General features: G+C 41.2%; 2 protein-coding genes across 3 annotated transcripts; both read left to right on the top strand.

Annotated features, from left to right (window-relative positions):
- The first annotated feature begins 176 nt into the window (after nt 1–176).
- On the top strand, nt 177–2361 carry LOC128450701 (glutathione-specific gamma-glutamylcyclotransferase 1). Of its 2 annotated transcripts, XM_053434311.1 has the most exons (4): nt 177–277; nt 365–594; nt 747–782; nt 1590–2361. In XM_053434311.1, exons 2-4 carry the CDS (start codon nt 424–426, stop codon nt 2007–2009), a joined length of 627 nt encoding a protein of 208 aa, XP_053290286.1. In that variant the 5' UTR covers nt 177–277; nt 365–423; the 3' UTR covers nt 2010–2361. The 2 variants fall into 2 exon arrangements, with proteins under 2 accessions (XP_053290286.1, XP_053290285.1); XM_053434310.1 differs by having other exon boundaries at nt 201–594.
- A 5348-nt stretch (nt 2362–7709) lies between these two features.
- LOC128451497 (rho-related GTP-binding protein RhoV) lies at nt 7710–17405 on the top strand. Its single transcript, XM_053435360.1, has 5 exons — nt 7710–7744; nt 7904–8007; nt 11525–16529; nt 16613–16671; nt 16757–17405. Exons 3-5 carry the CDS (start codon nt 16364–16366, stop codon nt 17198–17200), a joined length of 669 nt encoding a protein of 222 aa, XP_053291335.1. The 5' UTR covers nt 7710–7744; nt 7904–8007; nt 11525–16363; the 3' UTR covers nt 17201–17405.
- Nucleotides 17406–18956: the final 1551 nt, after the last annotated feature.

Here is an 18956-nt window from a genome sequence, read left to right as displayed (position 1 = left end):
GAAATAGAGCTGGTAAAAATCCAGTTGAACATGAAATCTCTCCTCTACTTTCCCCCAAAAAATTCCCAGCTTCATATGCTAATAATACCTGGCCCTACTAAAACGACACTGATTGGTTCATCCGTTATCTGAGCCCGCCTTTTGCGCAATTTCATTGGTCGAGACCGCCTCGCTCTGACGTCGTCTGAACAACAAATACACGTGTTATTGTAGCAGAAGGTACAGTCAGAAGAGAAACTCCTCTCATCCCGGCAGCTTTTAAACGGATCTGTGTCCGGTAACCGACTCTGCCCTCTCTAAGAAACACTAAGAAAGGGTTTGTTAAAAGGTGATTACAGACTGTGTGATGTGCTGGAATGTGTAGGGCAGCAGAAAGAAGAGTAGAAACACCACAGAGCTGCTGTCTGTAAAACACAGCCCACAATGAAGCCTCGGGACATCATGAAGGAGAAGAGCAGCCTGTGGATATTTGGATACGGATCCTTAGTGTGGAAACCTGGGTTTGCTTATAAAAGGAGCAGCATCGGTCACATTAAAGGATACAAGAGACGATTCTGGCATGGAGATGATTTCTACAGAGGGGACAAGGCAAAGGTGAGATACATACTTCATTTACCATTAAGTAATATTTTCTGATTCAATGTGATTTTCCTTATTATTTTTCTACTTATCGTGTGTTGTTATGAAGTGAATCACTTGTTGGTGTTGTGTGATTTTCACTGTGTGTGTGTCCTTGTCGTCCGCAGCCAGGCAGAGTGGTCACACTGGTGGAGGATGAGGAGGTAAGCGTGAAGCTCTCAGTCTATTTTAATACCATGCACACGACATCAGGGCGTAGAAGTGAATTCTATCCCTGTATATCCCGTCTGTAGCTTACTACATACTATTCTATTTATATTGCCTTCTATACCATTATTCTTCTATGAAAAACACAAGAGAAAGGGGATATTTCTTTAACCCCAGTCACTGGAGCTGATGAAGTTTTTGTTTTGAAAACTTCCTCGGTTCAAGAATGTCTATTTACTATAATAGCAAAGAGTTCCTTCATGAAAGCCATTTTTTACTTTGGTGTGCCACATTAAGATTCTAGATAGATAGATTAGATAGATCAGATAGATTAGACTGATCAACTTTATTGTCCACATCAGTGGAAAATTGGTTTCTCCCAGCACAGAAGTAAAAAGTACATGAAGAAACATACAAAATATTTGATGTACAATAGAGCAACATAAAAAGTGCAATGGACAGGTGGCAGATCCTTTTCAGTGGCCTCCACTGGTCACCACGATTTACAAAAAGAGGGAATCGGTACCAATCGGTGAAATAATCACTTATGTCATGAAACATTTTAGTCAAACCATAGCTATAAAAATGTATAATCAGTTTCGTTGAGTCTCAGTGATTCATCCATGCCTCTTTTATTTGTCTTTTTTTCTACCAATGGTTGTTTGCTTAATATTTGCCTGAGGTGTTTGCACAATACTCAGATGAGTTGTCCTACATTTGACTGACTCTACACGCCTCCACTACTACCATTTCATCATTGTGTGCTCTCTATTGAATCTCTTCTCTGTCTGTTCTCCCTGCAGGCTTGCACATGGGGCGTGGCCTACGAAGTCACAGACTCCCAGATTGAAGAATCCCTTCAGTACCTGAAAATGAGAGAGGTGGTGTTTGGCGGCTATATAACACAGATGGTGGAGTTCATCCCCAAGGACAAAGGCCAGGCTCCACTGCTGGCCCTCGTCTACATCGCCACCTCCAACAACCCCATCTACCTGGGGCCGGCCTCGGACAAGGAGATCGCTGCCCAGATCACCGTCTGCAGGGGCAACACGGGCCACAACATCGAGTACCTGGTCCGGCTGGCCGAGTTCATGAGGCTGTCCTGCCCCGAGGTGGAGGATGAGCACCTCTTCTCCATCGAGGCAGCGGCTCTGAACATTTTCAGTGACTGTGGGGGGATCACGCCCCCAGAACAGAAACCAATACTGTTGGGAGCCACATAGAAGAACTCCACAAGGCACTTCACAGTGTAAGAAATGGTTTTATACTGGGTTAAAGGGAAATCAGGTCCCACCAAACATGTTGAATCGGTGCTTGAAAACGGGAAACACCTGATTTGACATTTATATTCTAACTTTCAAATTTTTCTGCAGATAATTAAAAAACGTAAGTTACAAAGGTTAAATACACTACTTCATACTGTACACAGAATCCATAATCATGTGATGCTTTTAAAAGTAAGAGATTACGTTCTATGATTTACACCTTTGTTGTAAAAGGACCTCTAATGCAATTTTGTGCATAATGTATGTGTATTTAAAATAAATGTTTTAATAAAAACTACAAAGAAATCTACATGACGAATACGTGGTCTTGAATTTCCTTGGCTTGCACGTGAGCCTGAAGGAGTCTCTCGTACTTCTGTGTTTGCGGCTGACCGCTCGATCGCATACGGACACACACTCCTCCCTCATCACATGTGAGTGATGTTCAGCAGGTTAATGGAAAACGCTCACTTTACCTTGTAGATCTGTAAACTGAGCAGGCTGAGCAGCATTGAGATGTCTTTTTTTGCACTTTCACTTTTCTAACGCATATTTATTCTGGAGTCGCTGTTATTGAGTTCATGTCAGAACAGTTGCTTTAAAACATGTCCTTTCACGCCGAAACTTCTGCCATACACAGTGGTGGGTCCAGCATTTTTTAATTCCTATGGAGCTACCAGGCATTCCTCAAACCGATACGTTTTAACTTTCAAATACAGAGTGGATAGATATATTCCCAAAGACAGCAGCTATGTTCATTGTAAATTATCTACATATAAAATGATGTAGGATCTTTAATTTGATGCCATTTACATGATTTACCAGTGTAAAAAACAATAAATCCTGCACTGGATGTACAGTGCTGCTGCTGCTGCTGCTGCTGGGAGAAATCCTTGCTTTGTGTGCTGACTGTAGAGGAAACCAGAGGCCTTGGAGGACTGCCAGCTCTACAGAGTCTATAGGGGCTTATGGCTGGGAGGTGGGGGTGCAGATAGCATTTCTTTTCGCCGCCTGAACTCTGATCACATGGCAATAACATGCGCACATGCGTTTCCTCAGTGGATAAACAAGCCCACTTTTCTTTTTGCTGTACAGCTCTGTGCTCTATTTTCCTAGAAACCCGCTGAAAACTGGGTCAAAGGTATGTGGGAGCTGTTTGAGCAGCAGAGAGGTGGAGGAACAAACAGTTCACATGTGCAGAGCATGTAATGCGGAGGGACACACAAAGAGCTGTAACCTGTCATGATACAACTTAACAGAACAGTTTCCAGAGGTTCTTTACTCACAGGCAGAAGACAAACCAGCAGTGAGTCAACAACAAGGTTGGAAGTCTGTGGCCTCTTGCAACACAGAAAGGTAACATGTGGTAAAGTGGCGTCACAAACACTCGGGTATTTTGATGACTCAGAACTCGGTGTGCTTTCTGCTTCCCAGTCCACAACCTGTCATCTGTCCTCTCCTTTCATTTTGAACTGCTGACGTTGAATTATCAATAAAGTACAATAGCACTTAGGAGAGCACATATCAACAGTCCTTCCTTAATTCAATCAAGCTGCGACTAATTTCCTGTGCACAAAAGAAGAAAAAAAACGTCATATCTCGCAATCTCAAAGACAGTGAAAAACTATTTCTGGATCCAACCTCTGATCTGGATATGCACCAAAGTTGAATGGTTTCTTTCCTGATCCAATCCACATCCTTCCTTCACGTTTCGTTGAAATCTGTCCAGTAGCTTTTGTGTAATCCTGCTTACATAGAAACCAACAACAGACTAACAGACAGAGGTGAAGACTTCTCCTGATGGCTATTTTTGATATATGACAGAGAAAGTTCTGCACATAGACCCTGTGCACACTTGGTATTAACGTGGTTTTTTTGTGGTTTAATCACAAGTGGACGGCCCCGAGATCGAACAGGGAACCGATCATGCCAGACCACATTCGGAGGTGGTGTGGGCCACATGTATCCACATTCTTTTAAATGTCTTGGCCACGATGAAGAACCTCCTCCTCAGCTGACGTCCTATGCAATTTGAAATATGTGAACATGCCGTCATTCAAAACTGAAGCAACAGGCAACAGCAACAGAAGCGATTTGCTCTGCCCTGAGTGCGCCGTCTGTGGGTTATTCTGATTTCTTCTTCTTCAACTTGCTCCTTCCCACCATGCATTGCATCTTTGTGAGCGGAAAAGATTAACTTGTATATTTGCATATAGTTCGGGGGAAGTGAGATCCTATATAAATACGGAGCATTTATATTTTTAGGTAGTTTAATAGATCTTCTGTTCATTTAGTCGGCCTTTATTCTGCCCCCATACTTCACCGTCACATACCAACAACACCAAAGCTCATATTATCGGTATAATTCAACGAGATATAAAGACACAAATTCAGGGCCTTGCTAAACGTTGTCAAACAAAGTCAAAAGTCCCACGGTGTGGAGGAAACCCCATCTGCTGCTCTATATAAAGCCTCTTCTCATGTGTTAATGGGGTTGCTATTAGCATTTATCTCTTCATCTATTTTGAGGGAACTCTTTATGATTTACATCTCACTCTGGCACCTCTCATTAGGGCTCTAACAATAAAGGCAAGTCAATCAATACATGCCCCTTACCTCACTGTTGGGATCCTTGTGGGGGATGCAGAGAGGGTATGAGACCCCTGGGTCTACCAAGAAAGAAGACACTTTCTCACAACGCATGTGTCTGATTCGGTCAAATTTTTTGTGCATCCTCACCAAATATGCTATAAAACCCGTCCAAAATCATATGTCGAAACCATGTGAAATCTAATATAAAATCTCATTATGTTTGCTAACAACACATAGACATGGATAGACTGTGATCCCTGTGCACTTTGAACCCCTAATCAATATCAATACCGCTCCTGAGGTCCCTTGCACTCCAGGAAAAGATGTCAGTCATTATCTTCTCAACAGGGACACAGATTATGAGGAACACACACTACATGCCGCAAAGTGGGGGCGGAGGTCATGTCCTCAGGATGTGGGATTGCCCTACCAGCACCCAAAGCAGTGGCCATACACTCCAGAAACAATAATGCTGCTAATGCATTTCGAAGCCCCCACGCACCTGCATGCTAATGCGCACCCGGCCCGAACCCTGACCCTTGACCGTGGCTCGGCCAGTGCGGGGCTGAAGGTTACCCTGGAAGTGTGTTAAAGAGAAAGTGATTGGGCCGCTGATGGAGGCCATCCACTTTAAAGCCCTAAAGCCCCCTCAGAGAGAGGGATCAGCTCCGTCCGCAGAGGGTCACCTCACCCCTCTCTGTGGACATGAGTGCTGTGCGGTCATGGAGGCCACTTACACTGCTCATTAATGAGGCACAAACAATGGCTAAAGATTTGGCCGTAAAGCACATGCTTTCTTTCTTTCAAGCCTCTATCAATCCACGAAGCAGAAACTGAAAGTAAAGCTCCAGATGTTTTATATTTTATTAAAGGAACAGGTTTCAAAGGAGTCAGATCAAAAGACTGAATCTGGTTTCTCGCTGAGACATGAGATGCTCGTCTTGTTTCAGCGATGACGAAGGGAAACCATACAGCTCTGACTCATCCATCATCTTAAATGATAAACACTATTCTTTAATCAATTCATTCATCAACTGTGGCTAATGTGAAAACTGTTTCTTCTCGTCCAAACAGAAACATGACTCACGTCCACTGGATCTTTTAATTCAATCTGTTCGGAGCTGAAACCAGGCCTCTCAAAATTACAGCTCCGGCCAGAGAGCTGCCTCCTGCTTCATTTACATCTTCTATCCCTGAGGAATGACACTTTGGCTGCTCTTAATTTCATTTCCCTTATCTCATTTACACTCCAACCCACCGCAGCTGCCCCGGCCTGGTGGAGGGGTGTCAGGCTCTTGTGAGATCATCTGTGGGTGAACTATTTTCACCTCCACCAACTTGAAACGCTACAAACTCGAGGGTCATTTAATGTAAAGCCTGAAGGTGCAGTAGTTATCAAGTAGTGGCATCAGAGAGACATTTGTAACTGTCATTAACAAGCCAGGTGCAGGTTCAGTTTAACTTCTCTATGTAAACCACCCGACAGAAGTAAGTAAGGATGTAAGTTGATTATCATCACAGGAGCCCAAAAGGCAACAAAAAAAAAATCTAAAACAATCCAACCCCCTGTTCGCTGGCAAAGTTCATCATGCTGAGACTACTGCAGCTCAGGGATTCTTTCATTCCACTTCAGTCAGGACCCAGTTCGCCAAAATGTATTTGATTTCACGGCATCTATTGCACTTCTGTCAGTCCTGGGGAGAGAGGTCCCTCACATGTGCCTTTTGGGGTAGTTTGTCCTTACTCTTGTAGGTTAAGAGAGGATGTCGCACCTTTCTAAGCTCTATGAGACAAATAATGTGAATATGGGCTGTACAGCTAACTGCTCTGGAACCTACCTGCCCTTCCACGAGCCTTCATGGAAAGTGAGGCAGGGGGAGCAGCAGCTGAAAGACCCCGGCACAGAACAGATAAGGGACCAGTGTCAACACATGACAATGGTTAGGTTGGTTTCAGGATGAAAAGGAGGTGCAGGGTGGAGGCGGGTTGTGAAGTGACTTGCAGTGGAGGCAAGAAGAGTTGGCAGGGTTCTAACACTGTGCTCAATTAAAACCTTTGCTGTAACTAAATTTAAATGAGATTGGAGAACGTCCTTACCAGCCCAACTTTGAATGCATGGATGAAAATTACAATGACATTTACAAAGTAACAGTTTATATTTAGTTAAGGCTATAATTTGTGATGCAGAAATTAATGGTTATGTCGGGAATAAATTATCAATACCTACTTGTAAGCATAAACCTATTACTTTGAGTCTTGCAGATAATAGGAATTCATGATATAAACAAAGTTTACCTAAAAAAAACTGTTATGATACATGCAAAAAGCACACAAAAAAGAGCAAACACTGATGGTATATTGATAAATGTATTCTATGTATTACATGACCTGATTGTATGTTGTCGTCATGGAAATTATTAGTAGCCACGTATCATACGGTGTGACATACACTAATAAGACGGGAATTCCCGGTTGCATGCTACTGCTTTGTTTGCTGAAGAGTCGTCACACCCTGGAGGATCTTCCTGTTGTGACAGATTTATCCTGGGTGTTGAAATCTTCCCAGGCGTCTGTTGTGTTGTTTGAAATTAATATTTGACACAATATGAACCAAACCTTTAATTAAAATCATATTAGATTTGACAGTGGTGACGGTGGAAGGAGTGTTGACATGGTGTGGACAGGGCGAGCGCCTTTTTCGTGTTGGCTACATGATTATCACATGTTGTTGAGCCAAATCAACCTGTTGTGGTGTTAACTTTGTGACAGTCGGGGGAAGCAGGTGTCAGTGCCAGTGGCAACACCTGAGGATTTTAACCATTTTTCAACATCACTAAACACGTTTAGGTCCATTTTGTTAATCTACTGTGTGTCATTCACCTCTTTCAGTTTAGCCAACAAGCCACAAGAAATGCATGTTGATTTTAGTCCATTTGAAATTCCTCCTGTGTCACATGTATAAATCAAAGGTAAACAGTCAAACACAGTAGCTCAGCCGCACTGCTACACTGGGGGCAGGGTGTGTGTGTGTGTGGTGTTAAGGGTATCGGTGGCAGTGTGTTGTAATCACACTGTGCTGAGAGGAGCGGGTGCTTGTTATGGTAAAAAACAACACACTGAGTTTGTGTAGCACAATGATTGGACGGCTCACTGAGTACATCTTTAACATATGTACTGATCACTTAGTAAATGTCAATACTTTTCCCTGTGTTTTTTTGAACACATAAAATCATTGCACAATACCCCCCCCCCCCCCTCAGGCCCACAACAGAACTGGCGTGAGACATAGACAGCTGCTGAACACATGAGAGTGAACGGCGGTGAGCAACTGGGACGTCATGAAACCAAACTGGAACAAGAAGAGGTGGGTGTTATTATGGTGTGTTTTTTCTCATTATTTGGGTTCACACCGACCGACATGCAGTACATCTAGAAATAATAATTCCAACGTCAGTTTTTTACTTTAAATATCTTAATGTCTGACCACATTAAAAGTGTGAAAAATTATATAAGTGGAAATATTTTCCTCAGCCACTAATTCTGCTTGCAATTTTAAGGATGTGAAACAATACAGTAATTTGTTTTAAAAACAAGTACCATTATGGATGGATATATGTGAGATAATAATCAACAAATGTATCTAGTACTTGTACTACATATGTACATATGTACTACACATGTATATAATATCCGATCCAAGTACATTAATGTACATTGTGTACATGTAACTCTCTGAGCTCCAGAGGTCCTTTGAAAGTCGTATTTGATCATGTTTGAGTCTGGAGCGTCTCAGAAGAAAAGTATTGAAGCGTGGTTTTCTGTGGCAGACCAAAAAAATCTGTTTCAAATCATGGTTTTGAGCTAAATCAGGAAAAGTCACCAGGTGTGAAGGTGATCAAAACAAGCATGTTTACTGGGCTACTAGAGGGAACTCGGTGTTCCAGTTTTTAACCCATTAGAGCATTGAGGTTAATGGTTCAGTGTGTAGGATTTAGTGGCATCTAGTGGTTAGGTTGCTTGCTGTAAATAACTGAACACCTCCAACCTCCCCCTCCCATTCTAAGTGTATAGGAGAATGTTCATTGGTCTTCAGGTAACATAAAAAGTCAAAAGGTCCTCTCTAGACCCAGTGTTTGGTTTGTCTGCTATGGGCTACTGTAGAAACATGGTGTTCTGATGTGGAGGGCTATGTAGACACCGGTCTAAATATAAAGGGCTCATTCTAAGGTAACAAAAAAACAACGGCCCTTTGTTCCAAGTGATTAAACACTGATTAAAAATATCATTACGAATATTATAGTCCATTTCTGATAATAGATCCCAGTAAATCCTGCACACTGGACCTTTAAGATGATTAATTTCACTCACCGATTATTTTATTTTTTGTGATAATATGGACCTTTGGCCTCTGTCATCTGCTCTCAGTGGAATCTGGGCCTGAGGGGAGGTAATGCGGATGATGGATATGGCTCCAGCCCCCCCTGTTGGCAGAAACGAGCTACATTAGAACAGCACACACAACTTAGACGTTAAAATTGGGCATACTTGAACAATCCAAAAGCTGCAGCTGACTAGCATTGTGTGTATCCTTGTGCTGTATCCCACCCGGCAGGGAATGCAAAATCATAACAAGACCTTCTGCTCCGTGAGTCCTTTTCTTACTTGACACCATGGGAACTCCAGGCTCTCAGGTACTCTGATTGACTTTCTTAGCCTGAATCAAAAGACCCTGGAGGTTTCCTGCCATTTTTCTCTGGAGTGTTTTCTCTCAAGGAACAGGAAAGCCAGCTCTGTTTCCCACACACTCACAGAGGTTCAATATCAATGACGTTTTATTGCGGCCCACAATCGAGCAGCTGCACAGGCATTGTGACGGCAACTCACTAACAAAGCTGCGGTCTTCAGAGGAGCCTTCTCATCACCACTGATGCAATTTACCAGAAACAGTTTTTTATCTACCCACTCCCTTTCTCTGGGACTTCTCTGTTTCAATCAGGCTCCATAATCCATTAATCAACAATCGCATCGACATGACTCTGTAGGCGTTCCTCTAAAATGTTGGTCAACAAACAAATTCAAGACAACATCTTTAACAGCCAGCATGAGTCAAATGTTGTGGAATGATGTTTTGTGCTTGTTTGGATAGTTTTATCCCTTTGAAAAGATCAGGTTCTCATGTTAATCAGCCAATTGCGAGAGAGTTTCCTGTTTGAAGAGATTCTAATCGTGCTCTGCGACTACATAAGCTGCTGTGGATTGATGTGGAGCCAATTGAAACTAAAATGAGAAGAAAACACAGATGCTTCAAAGGCCAAAGGGTGAGATGCCTGTAGATATTGTTATCAGCTCCCTGTAATGCCACGGATCAAACATTCAGATGTTGAGTTTCTGATGTCTCCACGGGAATATTATTATGTCTTTAACAGCTTCTACAGTTCTTGTTATTTGTTGTATTTTTCATGCAAATCTAATTTAACCTATTATCTGTGCGATCGCACACTGATCCACTTAGAAACAACGGACATCAGATTTTTGGGTCATAAACTCTAGTGTGTAACAAACCTGTGAAATTCGAGACTTCATCAGCCACACGTGACGGTCCTGGTGATAAAAGGTGTTTGAGTTTACCATGCCCTGCTCTTGAGCTCCACAGAAAACTTAAACACAGATTCAGTGATGTTATTATTGCAAACATAGTCATGCAGGTGACACTATGTTAGATATGGAAATATACACAAATTCACCCATAACATCTTAAACAATAGGTTCCCTAACAATTGATCTTCTGTGGGAATTGAGCTTTGCAAGATGACTTTCACACTTCATATTTTAATTGTTTTATTATTAAGCCTACTTTATTGATCTGGATTCCACTGTTGTTAATTTGCTGATTATTATTCAGTTGTTTAATTTAACTGTGATCATTGTAAGGTTATTGACAAAAGATTATTTTTTTCTCCTTTTGTTGAGAGCTAGAGGATAAGATAGATAACCATGTCGTTCTTGTACAGTAACGAAGCTGAAGAAGTTTAGATTAAACCAGAGGATATAACAAGTCTGTTATGCTTTAGTCCTGCAAATAGGTGGTTTATTTTTAGATCCTCAGACAAAGACACGCTAGTTATTTCCCAATTTCCATTCTTTATCGTATAGTAACCCCACTTGCCCCAGGCTGTCACATCGTATTTACAGTAAAAACCAACTGTATATAAAGATGGACGAAATGATGGCTCCAAAAAAAGAAAGTGAAGCCTAAACATCTCAATCGCCCCCTGGTGGCTGGCTGAAAAATAAAGGCAAACGTTTTCTCAAAGAGGGTTTTTGTCATTTTAGGTCGTTTTTATCACACTGATGTAGGTTCAGTTGTTAATTCTTCTGGTAAATTTGGTTTCCTGCATAGACTCCAAAAGACTTCACCAGTGCAAGATGGTAGCAGCAATATCCCAGGATACTTGTGCTTAATTTTGTATAAACAGAGGAGGAGGAGATGTGTTCTTCATCTTTATTTACAATCTACGTGAGAGTAGTATTAATTTTCCTCTAACTAAAATTGTCTCAAATTATTCCCTAAAAACAAATTAAGTTTGATGCAATCGCCTGAATATCATTTTGTTCATGTCAATGCTATATATAAATATCTTTTTTATCACTATTAAGCAAAAAACACTCAACATATTTTGTTATTACAATTTCATTGTCATACAGCTACATTCTGTTACTTCATATGCAAAATAACAAAACAAGCCAATTGACAATAAGGTGCTTTTTAATCATAGTAATAATTATCAAATAATACAAATTATTTATTGGCTGTTAAATGTGTCGTAAGTCTATGGTTAAATCAGACAATTATAAATTCAAATGTGAATTCCTGTTCTCAGCACCAAGCAGATCCACTGAAGAGTTCCTGTCCGACAGTTTTGGAGCGAGGGTGACGTGGATCCCACAAGAAGGACTGACCTCCTGCGACGCGCATCGGAGGGTATGGGGAGATTAGCGCGCCGCTCCTGGACCCCTGCCAGGGTTTAATGGAGCAGTAGTAAATGAACTGACGGAGATGCTTGATGACCAACAACGACCCAAAACACTCAGGCTTTACTTAAAAACTGGGACAGGCTGATTTACCCTAAGCTGTTTCAGATCCAAACGATTCTATACCGGTTATGAAATTAATTCAGATTAACTGCAAATGCACCGATCAAAACAAAATTAAAAAAAAAGGCAAGGAAGCATATCCTGATTCACACAGTCACAATGTATTCACAGTCTCAGTTTATGCTTTCCTGCAATAAGCGCTGGCTACAAGTCAAGAATGTGAACAACAGGGGTCCGATAAGAGGTAGGGCAGAGGGGTGGGGGGTGAGCCACAGATCTGAATTCCCATGAATCACTTGGTGCAGTGACCATTAGGTGCTAGAATTCGAGTTGACCCGGGAAGAGGCTGTATCCTGGCACTAATGAATCGGAGAGCTACATGGTATGACCCTCTCATGGCAAAATCCCACAACACAAGCTAGTTCTCTCTGTAAAGTGAGTATCATGAGGGTGAACAGGAATCGAGTCCCGGACTGAAAAAGCTAAACAGATATTGGAGGGATTGCTATGAAACCAGATACAGGCATTCATGTTCCTCGGAGGATGATCCCCTGACTCGACCTACACAACTATTGGTAGTTGTGGGTGTTTTATTAATGCTACAGCCTCAGATCCGCTATCTTTGCTGTACACATGTACTACAAGAGTCTACAATGTGAAATTGTTAAAGAATAAATATGTAACATTTCCTAAATTATGTGTCCAAAATTCACTAGACCTATGTTTTATATTATGTGGACTTGTGTACTAACATTATCCAAATTCTCATTATCGCCCCAATTTTATTTAGGGTCAATATTTAATTTCGTCATATCTGCTTCTGCTAAAGAAATTAAAGGACTTAAAACACACATTTCAAACAACATAAGACAAAGGAAAAACCCACTGCTAGCCAGTTAGCCGCTACTAGCCAGTTAGCCAGTCAGCTTATTTCTCCTTCTGCTGTTTGTATTAGTCATGTGTAAGGATCACGATTGTTCAGTGCAACAAGCTCTGTCACTGAAGCTCTCCTAATAAATAAACCCAAGAAGATTGTGTGAAAAGAAATGTTGGGGAAGACAACAACTCCCATGATTCCACTCTACTTCACAACATCATCAAACTAGGTGACCACTAGAGGCTTAAGTCACATATTGTACATTTAAATGTGGACAATATTTTGTGGCACATGTGCCCAATAAATAAGGAGGTTAAAATGTTATTCTGTGCCTCAAGGGCATCAGCAGAACGGCATCGATGAACACAAGGCTTCGAGTTAATCCATCGTTGTCTATGATTTGTGCCAAAATCAGGCAAGCAGGTCAGAACCTCTGACCCCGGGTTCCAAACAGTGTCGGAAAGATTATGTTCAGTATACTGTATGAACAGCAAGTGACCCAGCGTGACCCTGCCATGACACTCAAGTAACATCTAGGAACTAAAGGAGACGGAGAGCTCTTCCATTATGTGGGGTCTCAGTTCATCACACTGCAGCCGAACCCAGTCTAATCCGCACCACTTAAGAGCCTCTGCAGTATCTACTTAAAGGGACATTATGCAGGAAATGTTATGCAAATGGATGTTTATCGCCTCATCCCTGCGTCAGCCACTTGTTTTGTGGCCTGTCTGCAGTGTGCCTTGCTGATTGCTGGCTTAGGGAGGAGCATAATCTTTTAACACCTATCTGACAGATTTGTCTATTGTTGTCAGATTAGACATGAGCCTGAAACTTCAGTCGGCTGCTGCATATTTTCTTTCTAACAAGCAGAGCAGTGCTTCAGGGAGACACGGGGGGGCTGCGATGTTTGAGTTTACCATAGTGCATCTTTGCATAAATTTGCAGGAGTCAGTCCAGATGAGTGGGGTGATTTCTTTGTTGGTACATTGGGGGGTCTCCTAATCTGTACACATGGAGAGACCCTTACTAAGCAGATTACCTCTATAAATCTATGTCAGGATGCATTTCTGCATGTCTAGTCATGCAAAGAGGGAGAGCGTGAGAATGCAGGCCCAAAACATGTTTACAGTACGAGATACACATCCTGATCTACTGTAGGCACCGTGCCACAATTAAAGTCGTCGTCGCGGCCCTGACATCTGCTGCACAAGTTGAGGTACATGCAGACAAGTTAAAAGCATTTGCTTTCAATGCCGGTATCTTCATTTGTGTCACAGAAGAGAAGTTTGCTGCTTGATCTTTGCTGATAAAAGAAGCTGTTTCAGGAAAAAGAATCGCTGCGTGTTGAGATATTTAGAGACCGTTTCCTGTGTTTGAAATTTACCTTGGATTAAGGAACAGCATTGTGACTCACAGCTGTCAGAGGTGCAGCATGGGAGCAGAGCTGGCAACACGACGTGTGTTTGTGGGTAGGGTAGGGCGGTGGGGACCAGATGTTGTCCGCCCCCCCCCCCCCTACGATGGGGAATAAATTCTATCACTCACACTGCAGGTGGTGGGAAAAAAGGAGGGAGGAGAAGAGGAGAAAGAGGAGAAAGAGGAGAAGAGAAGGAGTGAGTGAGAAATAACGGCAAACAGGAAGCAGGGACCTTACAACACAATGCTCGCAGAGTTTCCTGCAGGCTCAGACAGATAAGGACCAACACTTTGTTTAAAGCTGAGTTTTCACCAGCAAATGTTTCCCACTCTCTAAAAGCACTTCTTAAGACGCTTGAACAATTCTTCTGTACCACAGCTGGGACAATGTGAGTTATTGAATTTGGACAAATAATAACAAAATCCTTCACGATGCCTCAACATATTATAAGCAGACCATTTTGATAAAAGGAAAATACACAAAGGAAGAGCATGGCCATTATCACAATGTGGGGCCCTCTTCATAGGAGACATGGCCTGGGAGAAACACACTGTGATGAAGGTGTGAAGGCTCGATCACAAACAATTATCACCTCCAGCATCGTCACTTGCACATTTCTTAACACTAAACATGAATCCTGGAGATGTGCATCTGAAACTATTTCATTAAAAGAGACAGTACAACATGAGGTGTTGGAACTTGGATCAAAACTTTGTCTTTTGATGCTGCTATTATTTATATAACTATATTGCTTTAGTTCTTAGTGCTCCTAACAGTGGCATTGCAGTGCAATCTGTCTGAAAAGATGGGATGAGACTAAATAAGATAAATAACCCTTACAGTCCTACAGTAGGGAATAGGAAAGCAAAACATTAGTAAAATGTAATACACAAGTAAATATGGGATGTAAATATTAAACATGATTAAAAAACAGCAATAATGTAAACTATAATTACAATGTAAATAGGATACATATATAGTGTAAACATGACTGCATAGAGAAGATATTGAAATTGCACAGATAAACGAGTGTTAGTTGTGTATTTATGAACCCGGTCACCCTGACAGAGACAGGATGAAACATGGCACATGAAGTTTCTGCTGGTGACAGCCTAACAATGCCCCCCTCAGCTGTGCCCTTTGCCCTTTTACCCAGGAGAGTAGAGCTGCACTTTATGTGCTCAACACGTGGCAACCATGTATGGAAAAATCTAATATTTCTGTGACAATAAGTTAATTAAATGTGAAGCTTATGGAGCATGAACCAGAAAACTGGAAACTGACTTTGTGTCTGAACTACAGTGACGTCTCGACCACTTCCTGCCTGTTTCACTCATCAAACGTGCACAAAAAGAAACTTGGAGCAGGGACCGGATGAAGCACAAGGTGGAAACAAACCTGCAAATGTAGATGCTGGAGCAACACTCTCATCTACTGGTCAACTGCGGCACTGCATACAAATGTGACTTAATTCCGTGCAGGTCTGAATAGTGTTGGGCAATAAAACAATATCAACGATGGTCACAATTAAATAAATATAATAATATAAATACAACAAAAGTAAAATTTATAGTGAAATAAATGATGTTTTTATGTTTTGTTTTATGGTTTTCACTGAAATGAACGAAATAAAATAATTCAAACTGATAGGATTCTTTCAAATTGTGTAAGCCCAGTGAGGAGGTACAACACATACTTGATCTACCTTAGGTTTGTCATTCTCTGCTCATAACGTTTAAATGGTTTAAAACAACTTCACTCAGTAGCAAAAAACAGTCTTGGCCATATTGCCTATAACAATATTGTAAACATTGGAAATTCCCAAAGATTGCTAAACTGGGCTCTACTTCGTGAGATTATATTATTTGGGCTCCAGGCGGAATCATTTCTTCATACAAAATCCTAATGTGGGATATATATTTTTAAGAAAACCACACTTTCAGCTCTCATTTGTGGTTTATTCATGTAAAGTTACATTTATACACTTACACACTGTCAATGTAGGCTGTGAATGTTGGGCCTATAAAGAAAATGCACAGTATCCTTCATGATACTGAACTGTTTTGTGAGGTCAGAGGAGCTGACCTCCACCAGTGGTCAGCTCCTCTCGGTGGGAGTGACCATGTAAATCTGCATCAAAGGGAAACAGTCACAGAGCTGGGTGGGGGGGACCCCTCATCTGATTGGACGCCATTGTTCTTTCAAATCGAGGTGTCCTCCAGCTTTTATTGTCACCAACAGACCCTTGGGGGGTAGAAGACATCTTTTACAGTAACAGTGCACTGCCGCATGGAGCTGCTGGGATAATGGAGGAATAACAAGGGGGGAAACATGGCAGAGGCCTGTCAGAGACGTGATAAACCCACCAAGCTGAGGGAAGAGCTGAGCTGCATGCTGGTCGGTGATGGAGCTGTGGGGAAGACCAGCATGATCATCAGCTACATCTTCAATGGATACCGCAGCGAGTACAGGCAAACCGCTTTTGATGTTTTTACTGGTAAGTTAAGGTTATTTTTTTCTATTAAGGCCATCAGCAAATACTTGTCATACTTCTTATACTTATTTCTGCTTGACCTCCAGGTTTGGTTCATGTGAACGGCCTCCCAACTCGTATCAAACTAATAGATACAGCAGGACAGGTACATGCTCCAATCCACATCATGATTTATTTGCCACTTAGGTTTTACCACACTTATCCTCCTCTCCCATCATTTGAATTGCCAGGAGGAGTTTGGACATCTACGTTCTCTGTGCTACGCCCATGTGGACGTCTTCATCCTCTGCTTCAGCCTGGTCAACCCCGTCTCCTTCGAAAACATCACCTCCAAATGGATCCCGCAGATCCGGGCCGGCAACCCAACCTCTCCTATAGTCCTGGTTGGAACTCAGTCCGACCTCAGCCACAATGTGGACGTCCTTATTCATCTGCACCAGCTGAGCACCAAACCAGTGCACTGCAGCCGGGCCAGAAGGCTGGCACGCAGGATCAGAGCTCACGACTACGTGGAGTGTTCAGCTCTGACACAAAACAACCTCAAACATGTGTTTGACTGTGCTGTGTCTGCTGCCATTCAGCACAAGCAAACTGGCACTATACCTAAAAAGCTCAGCCTAATTAAACGTTCAAAGCTTTTTTGTGTTTGGAGGAAGATCTTTGGATACTTCTGAATCAAAGAGTGAATTGAATGTTCTCAGTGTCTTTTCAGTCATGACAAACTATGCTTTTTTCCGGATGATAATTATATTTCTTTGCAAAAAGAGGATTCTGCACTAAAAGAAAAGGACTTAAACTGTGCACTGACACCCATGCTTCGGGTCCTGCAAGAAATGTGATTATCAGTGGGCTCTTTCCCCATTGACTCTTTCTGTTTTGTCTATGTTGTTCATATTTTTGTGTGAGTATGTGAGTTTTGTATTAAATGCACTACAGTGTTACAACAATTTCCTCTTCAGTTTCTGTTTCTTTCAATCAGCGTTTTAAAAGTGTCTGTAGATCTAAACACTTTGTCTGTAGATCCTTCTGTAGCGGATACTGTCAGTGAGGAAATGGAGGGAAAACACAACGTGAGATTTGGGACAAATGGTCACCTGCTGCTGCTTTGAAGTGCTACTTTGCAAGACAAAAGCCGCTTAAATCTGGCCTCTGATTGAAAGCTCATGCTGAGGCATGCTTCCAACAATTACTTTCAAAACACCCACCCACGTGGAAAGTCCTATTTAGGCACAACTATGATAAAATACTTTTTTTAATTACAGTAATTAAGGTTTGCTCAAGATGATTGTGATTCCAGAGAAACTGTATCACACAACTCACACCACGAGAGGTAGCTAGAAAAGGTTTCTCATTTATATATTTTCTGTGGAATCATGTTTACAGTTTTTCAATAAAAGAAATATGAAATCCTGACAAAAATCATAAAGACAAAGGGTAAAGTATTCTTGACTTAATATGGCACTGACTATGTGCAGCACAAAATATGCATTATATCATATAAAATGTTAACTTTTGAAGTTAATTTAAATATACAATACAATTTCTAAAATGCTTTCCTGTCACACTGTATTTTGTTACATTGTTTATATAAATTGATAGATGGATGTACTTTATTGATCCCTGGAAAAGGGTTAGGGCTAGGGTCAATTTGTTTTTATTCATTTTATCGATGTTTCTTTGCTGTCCTCTTTTCTGCTGTAACACTGCAAATTTCCCAAAACATGTAACATTGAGGTGTTCTTTGATCATCTTGGTTTTCATTTACAAATAAGCACGAGAGTGAGATTCCTCTTAAGTTTTATATATTTTTTTTTAAATAGATATTTATACTATTTTAAAACATTTGCAGATAGTAGCTTGTTGAGTACATTTACATTTTTCTTTTATAAATCTTGATTGGTCTGTGTTGAAAATTAAACAAGTATGCACCCTCAAATATTGTGCTCAACAATTCTGAGGTGTACTTTTCTTGAGTATTTCCATTTTCTGCTTCAGATATTTATTCATTATACTATATTACTTTTATTTATTCGATAGGGGCAATGTACTTTAAAAACAAGGGAAGTTCTTCGCAGGATTGCGCAGTTCGCTTCTGCGCAGGAAGTAAATAAAAAAATAACAGAAAATAAATGAAAAGTAAATTTTCACCACTTTCACATTTTCTGCAAATTTTGGTTAGAATTTGAGCATGTTAAAGCCCTCAAAAAGCCAATTAATTTGCCTGAAAAATTATAATAATTATCCTTACAATTTTAATAGGGCCTCACTGTTTGTCAGTGCTTGGGCCCTAAATATTATATAAAAGAAAAATTATAAAGATAGAAAGACTACAGTTTTCAGAATACATGTCTGCAGATGCACTGGAAAACAAACAGGTCTTCGCAGGACTACGCTTCCCGTCATGCAGCAGCCAGTTACCCTCCTCTGACC

The sequence above is a fragment of the Pleuronectes platessa genome, chromosome 11 (assembly GCF_947347685.1).
Source record: "Pleuronectes platessa chromosome 11, fPlePla1.1, whole genome shotgun sequence".
In the NCBI taxonomy this organism is placed as follows: domain Eukaryota; kingdom Metazoa; phylum Chordata; class Actinopteri; order Pleuronectiformes; family Pleuronectidae; genus Pleuronectes; species Pleuronectes platessa.
Note: the sequence above shows the minus strand (reverse complement) of the source record. Positions and strands in the feature narration are given on the sequence as shown.

What these genes read in the sequence shown, in the direction of transcription:
- LOC128450701 (XM_053434311.1), top strand. Translation starts at nt 424, where the DNA reads ATGAAGCCTCGGGACATCATGAAGGAGAAGAGCAGCCTGTGGATATTT. An exon ending in ACAGAGGGGACAAGGCAAAG is followed by an intron (nt 595 to 746) that starts GTGAGATACATA and finishes TGTCGTCCGCAG; the next exon opens with CCAGGCAGAGTGGTCACACT. An exon ending in CACTGGTGGAGGATGAGGAG is followed by an intron (nt 783 to 1,589) that starts GTAAGCGTGAAG and finishes TTCTCCCTGCAG; the next exon opens with GCTTGCACATGGGGCGTGGC.
- LOC128451497 (XM_053435360.1), top strand. Translation starts at nt 16,364, where the DNA reads ATGGCAGAGGCCTGTCAGAGACGTGATAAACCCACCAAGCTGAGGGAA. An exon ending in CGCTTTTGATGTTTTTACTG is followed by an intron (nt 16,530 to 16,612) that starts GTAAGTTAAGGT and finishes CTTGACCTCCAG; the next exon opens with GTTTGGTTCATGTGAACGGC. An exon ending in TAATAGATACAGCAGGACAG is followed by an intron (nt 16,672 to 16,756) that starts GTACATGCTCCA and finishes TTGAATTGCCAG; the next exon opens with GAGGAGTTTGGACATCTACG.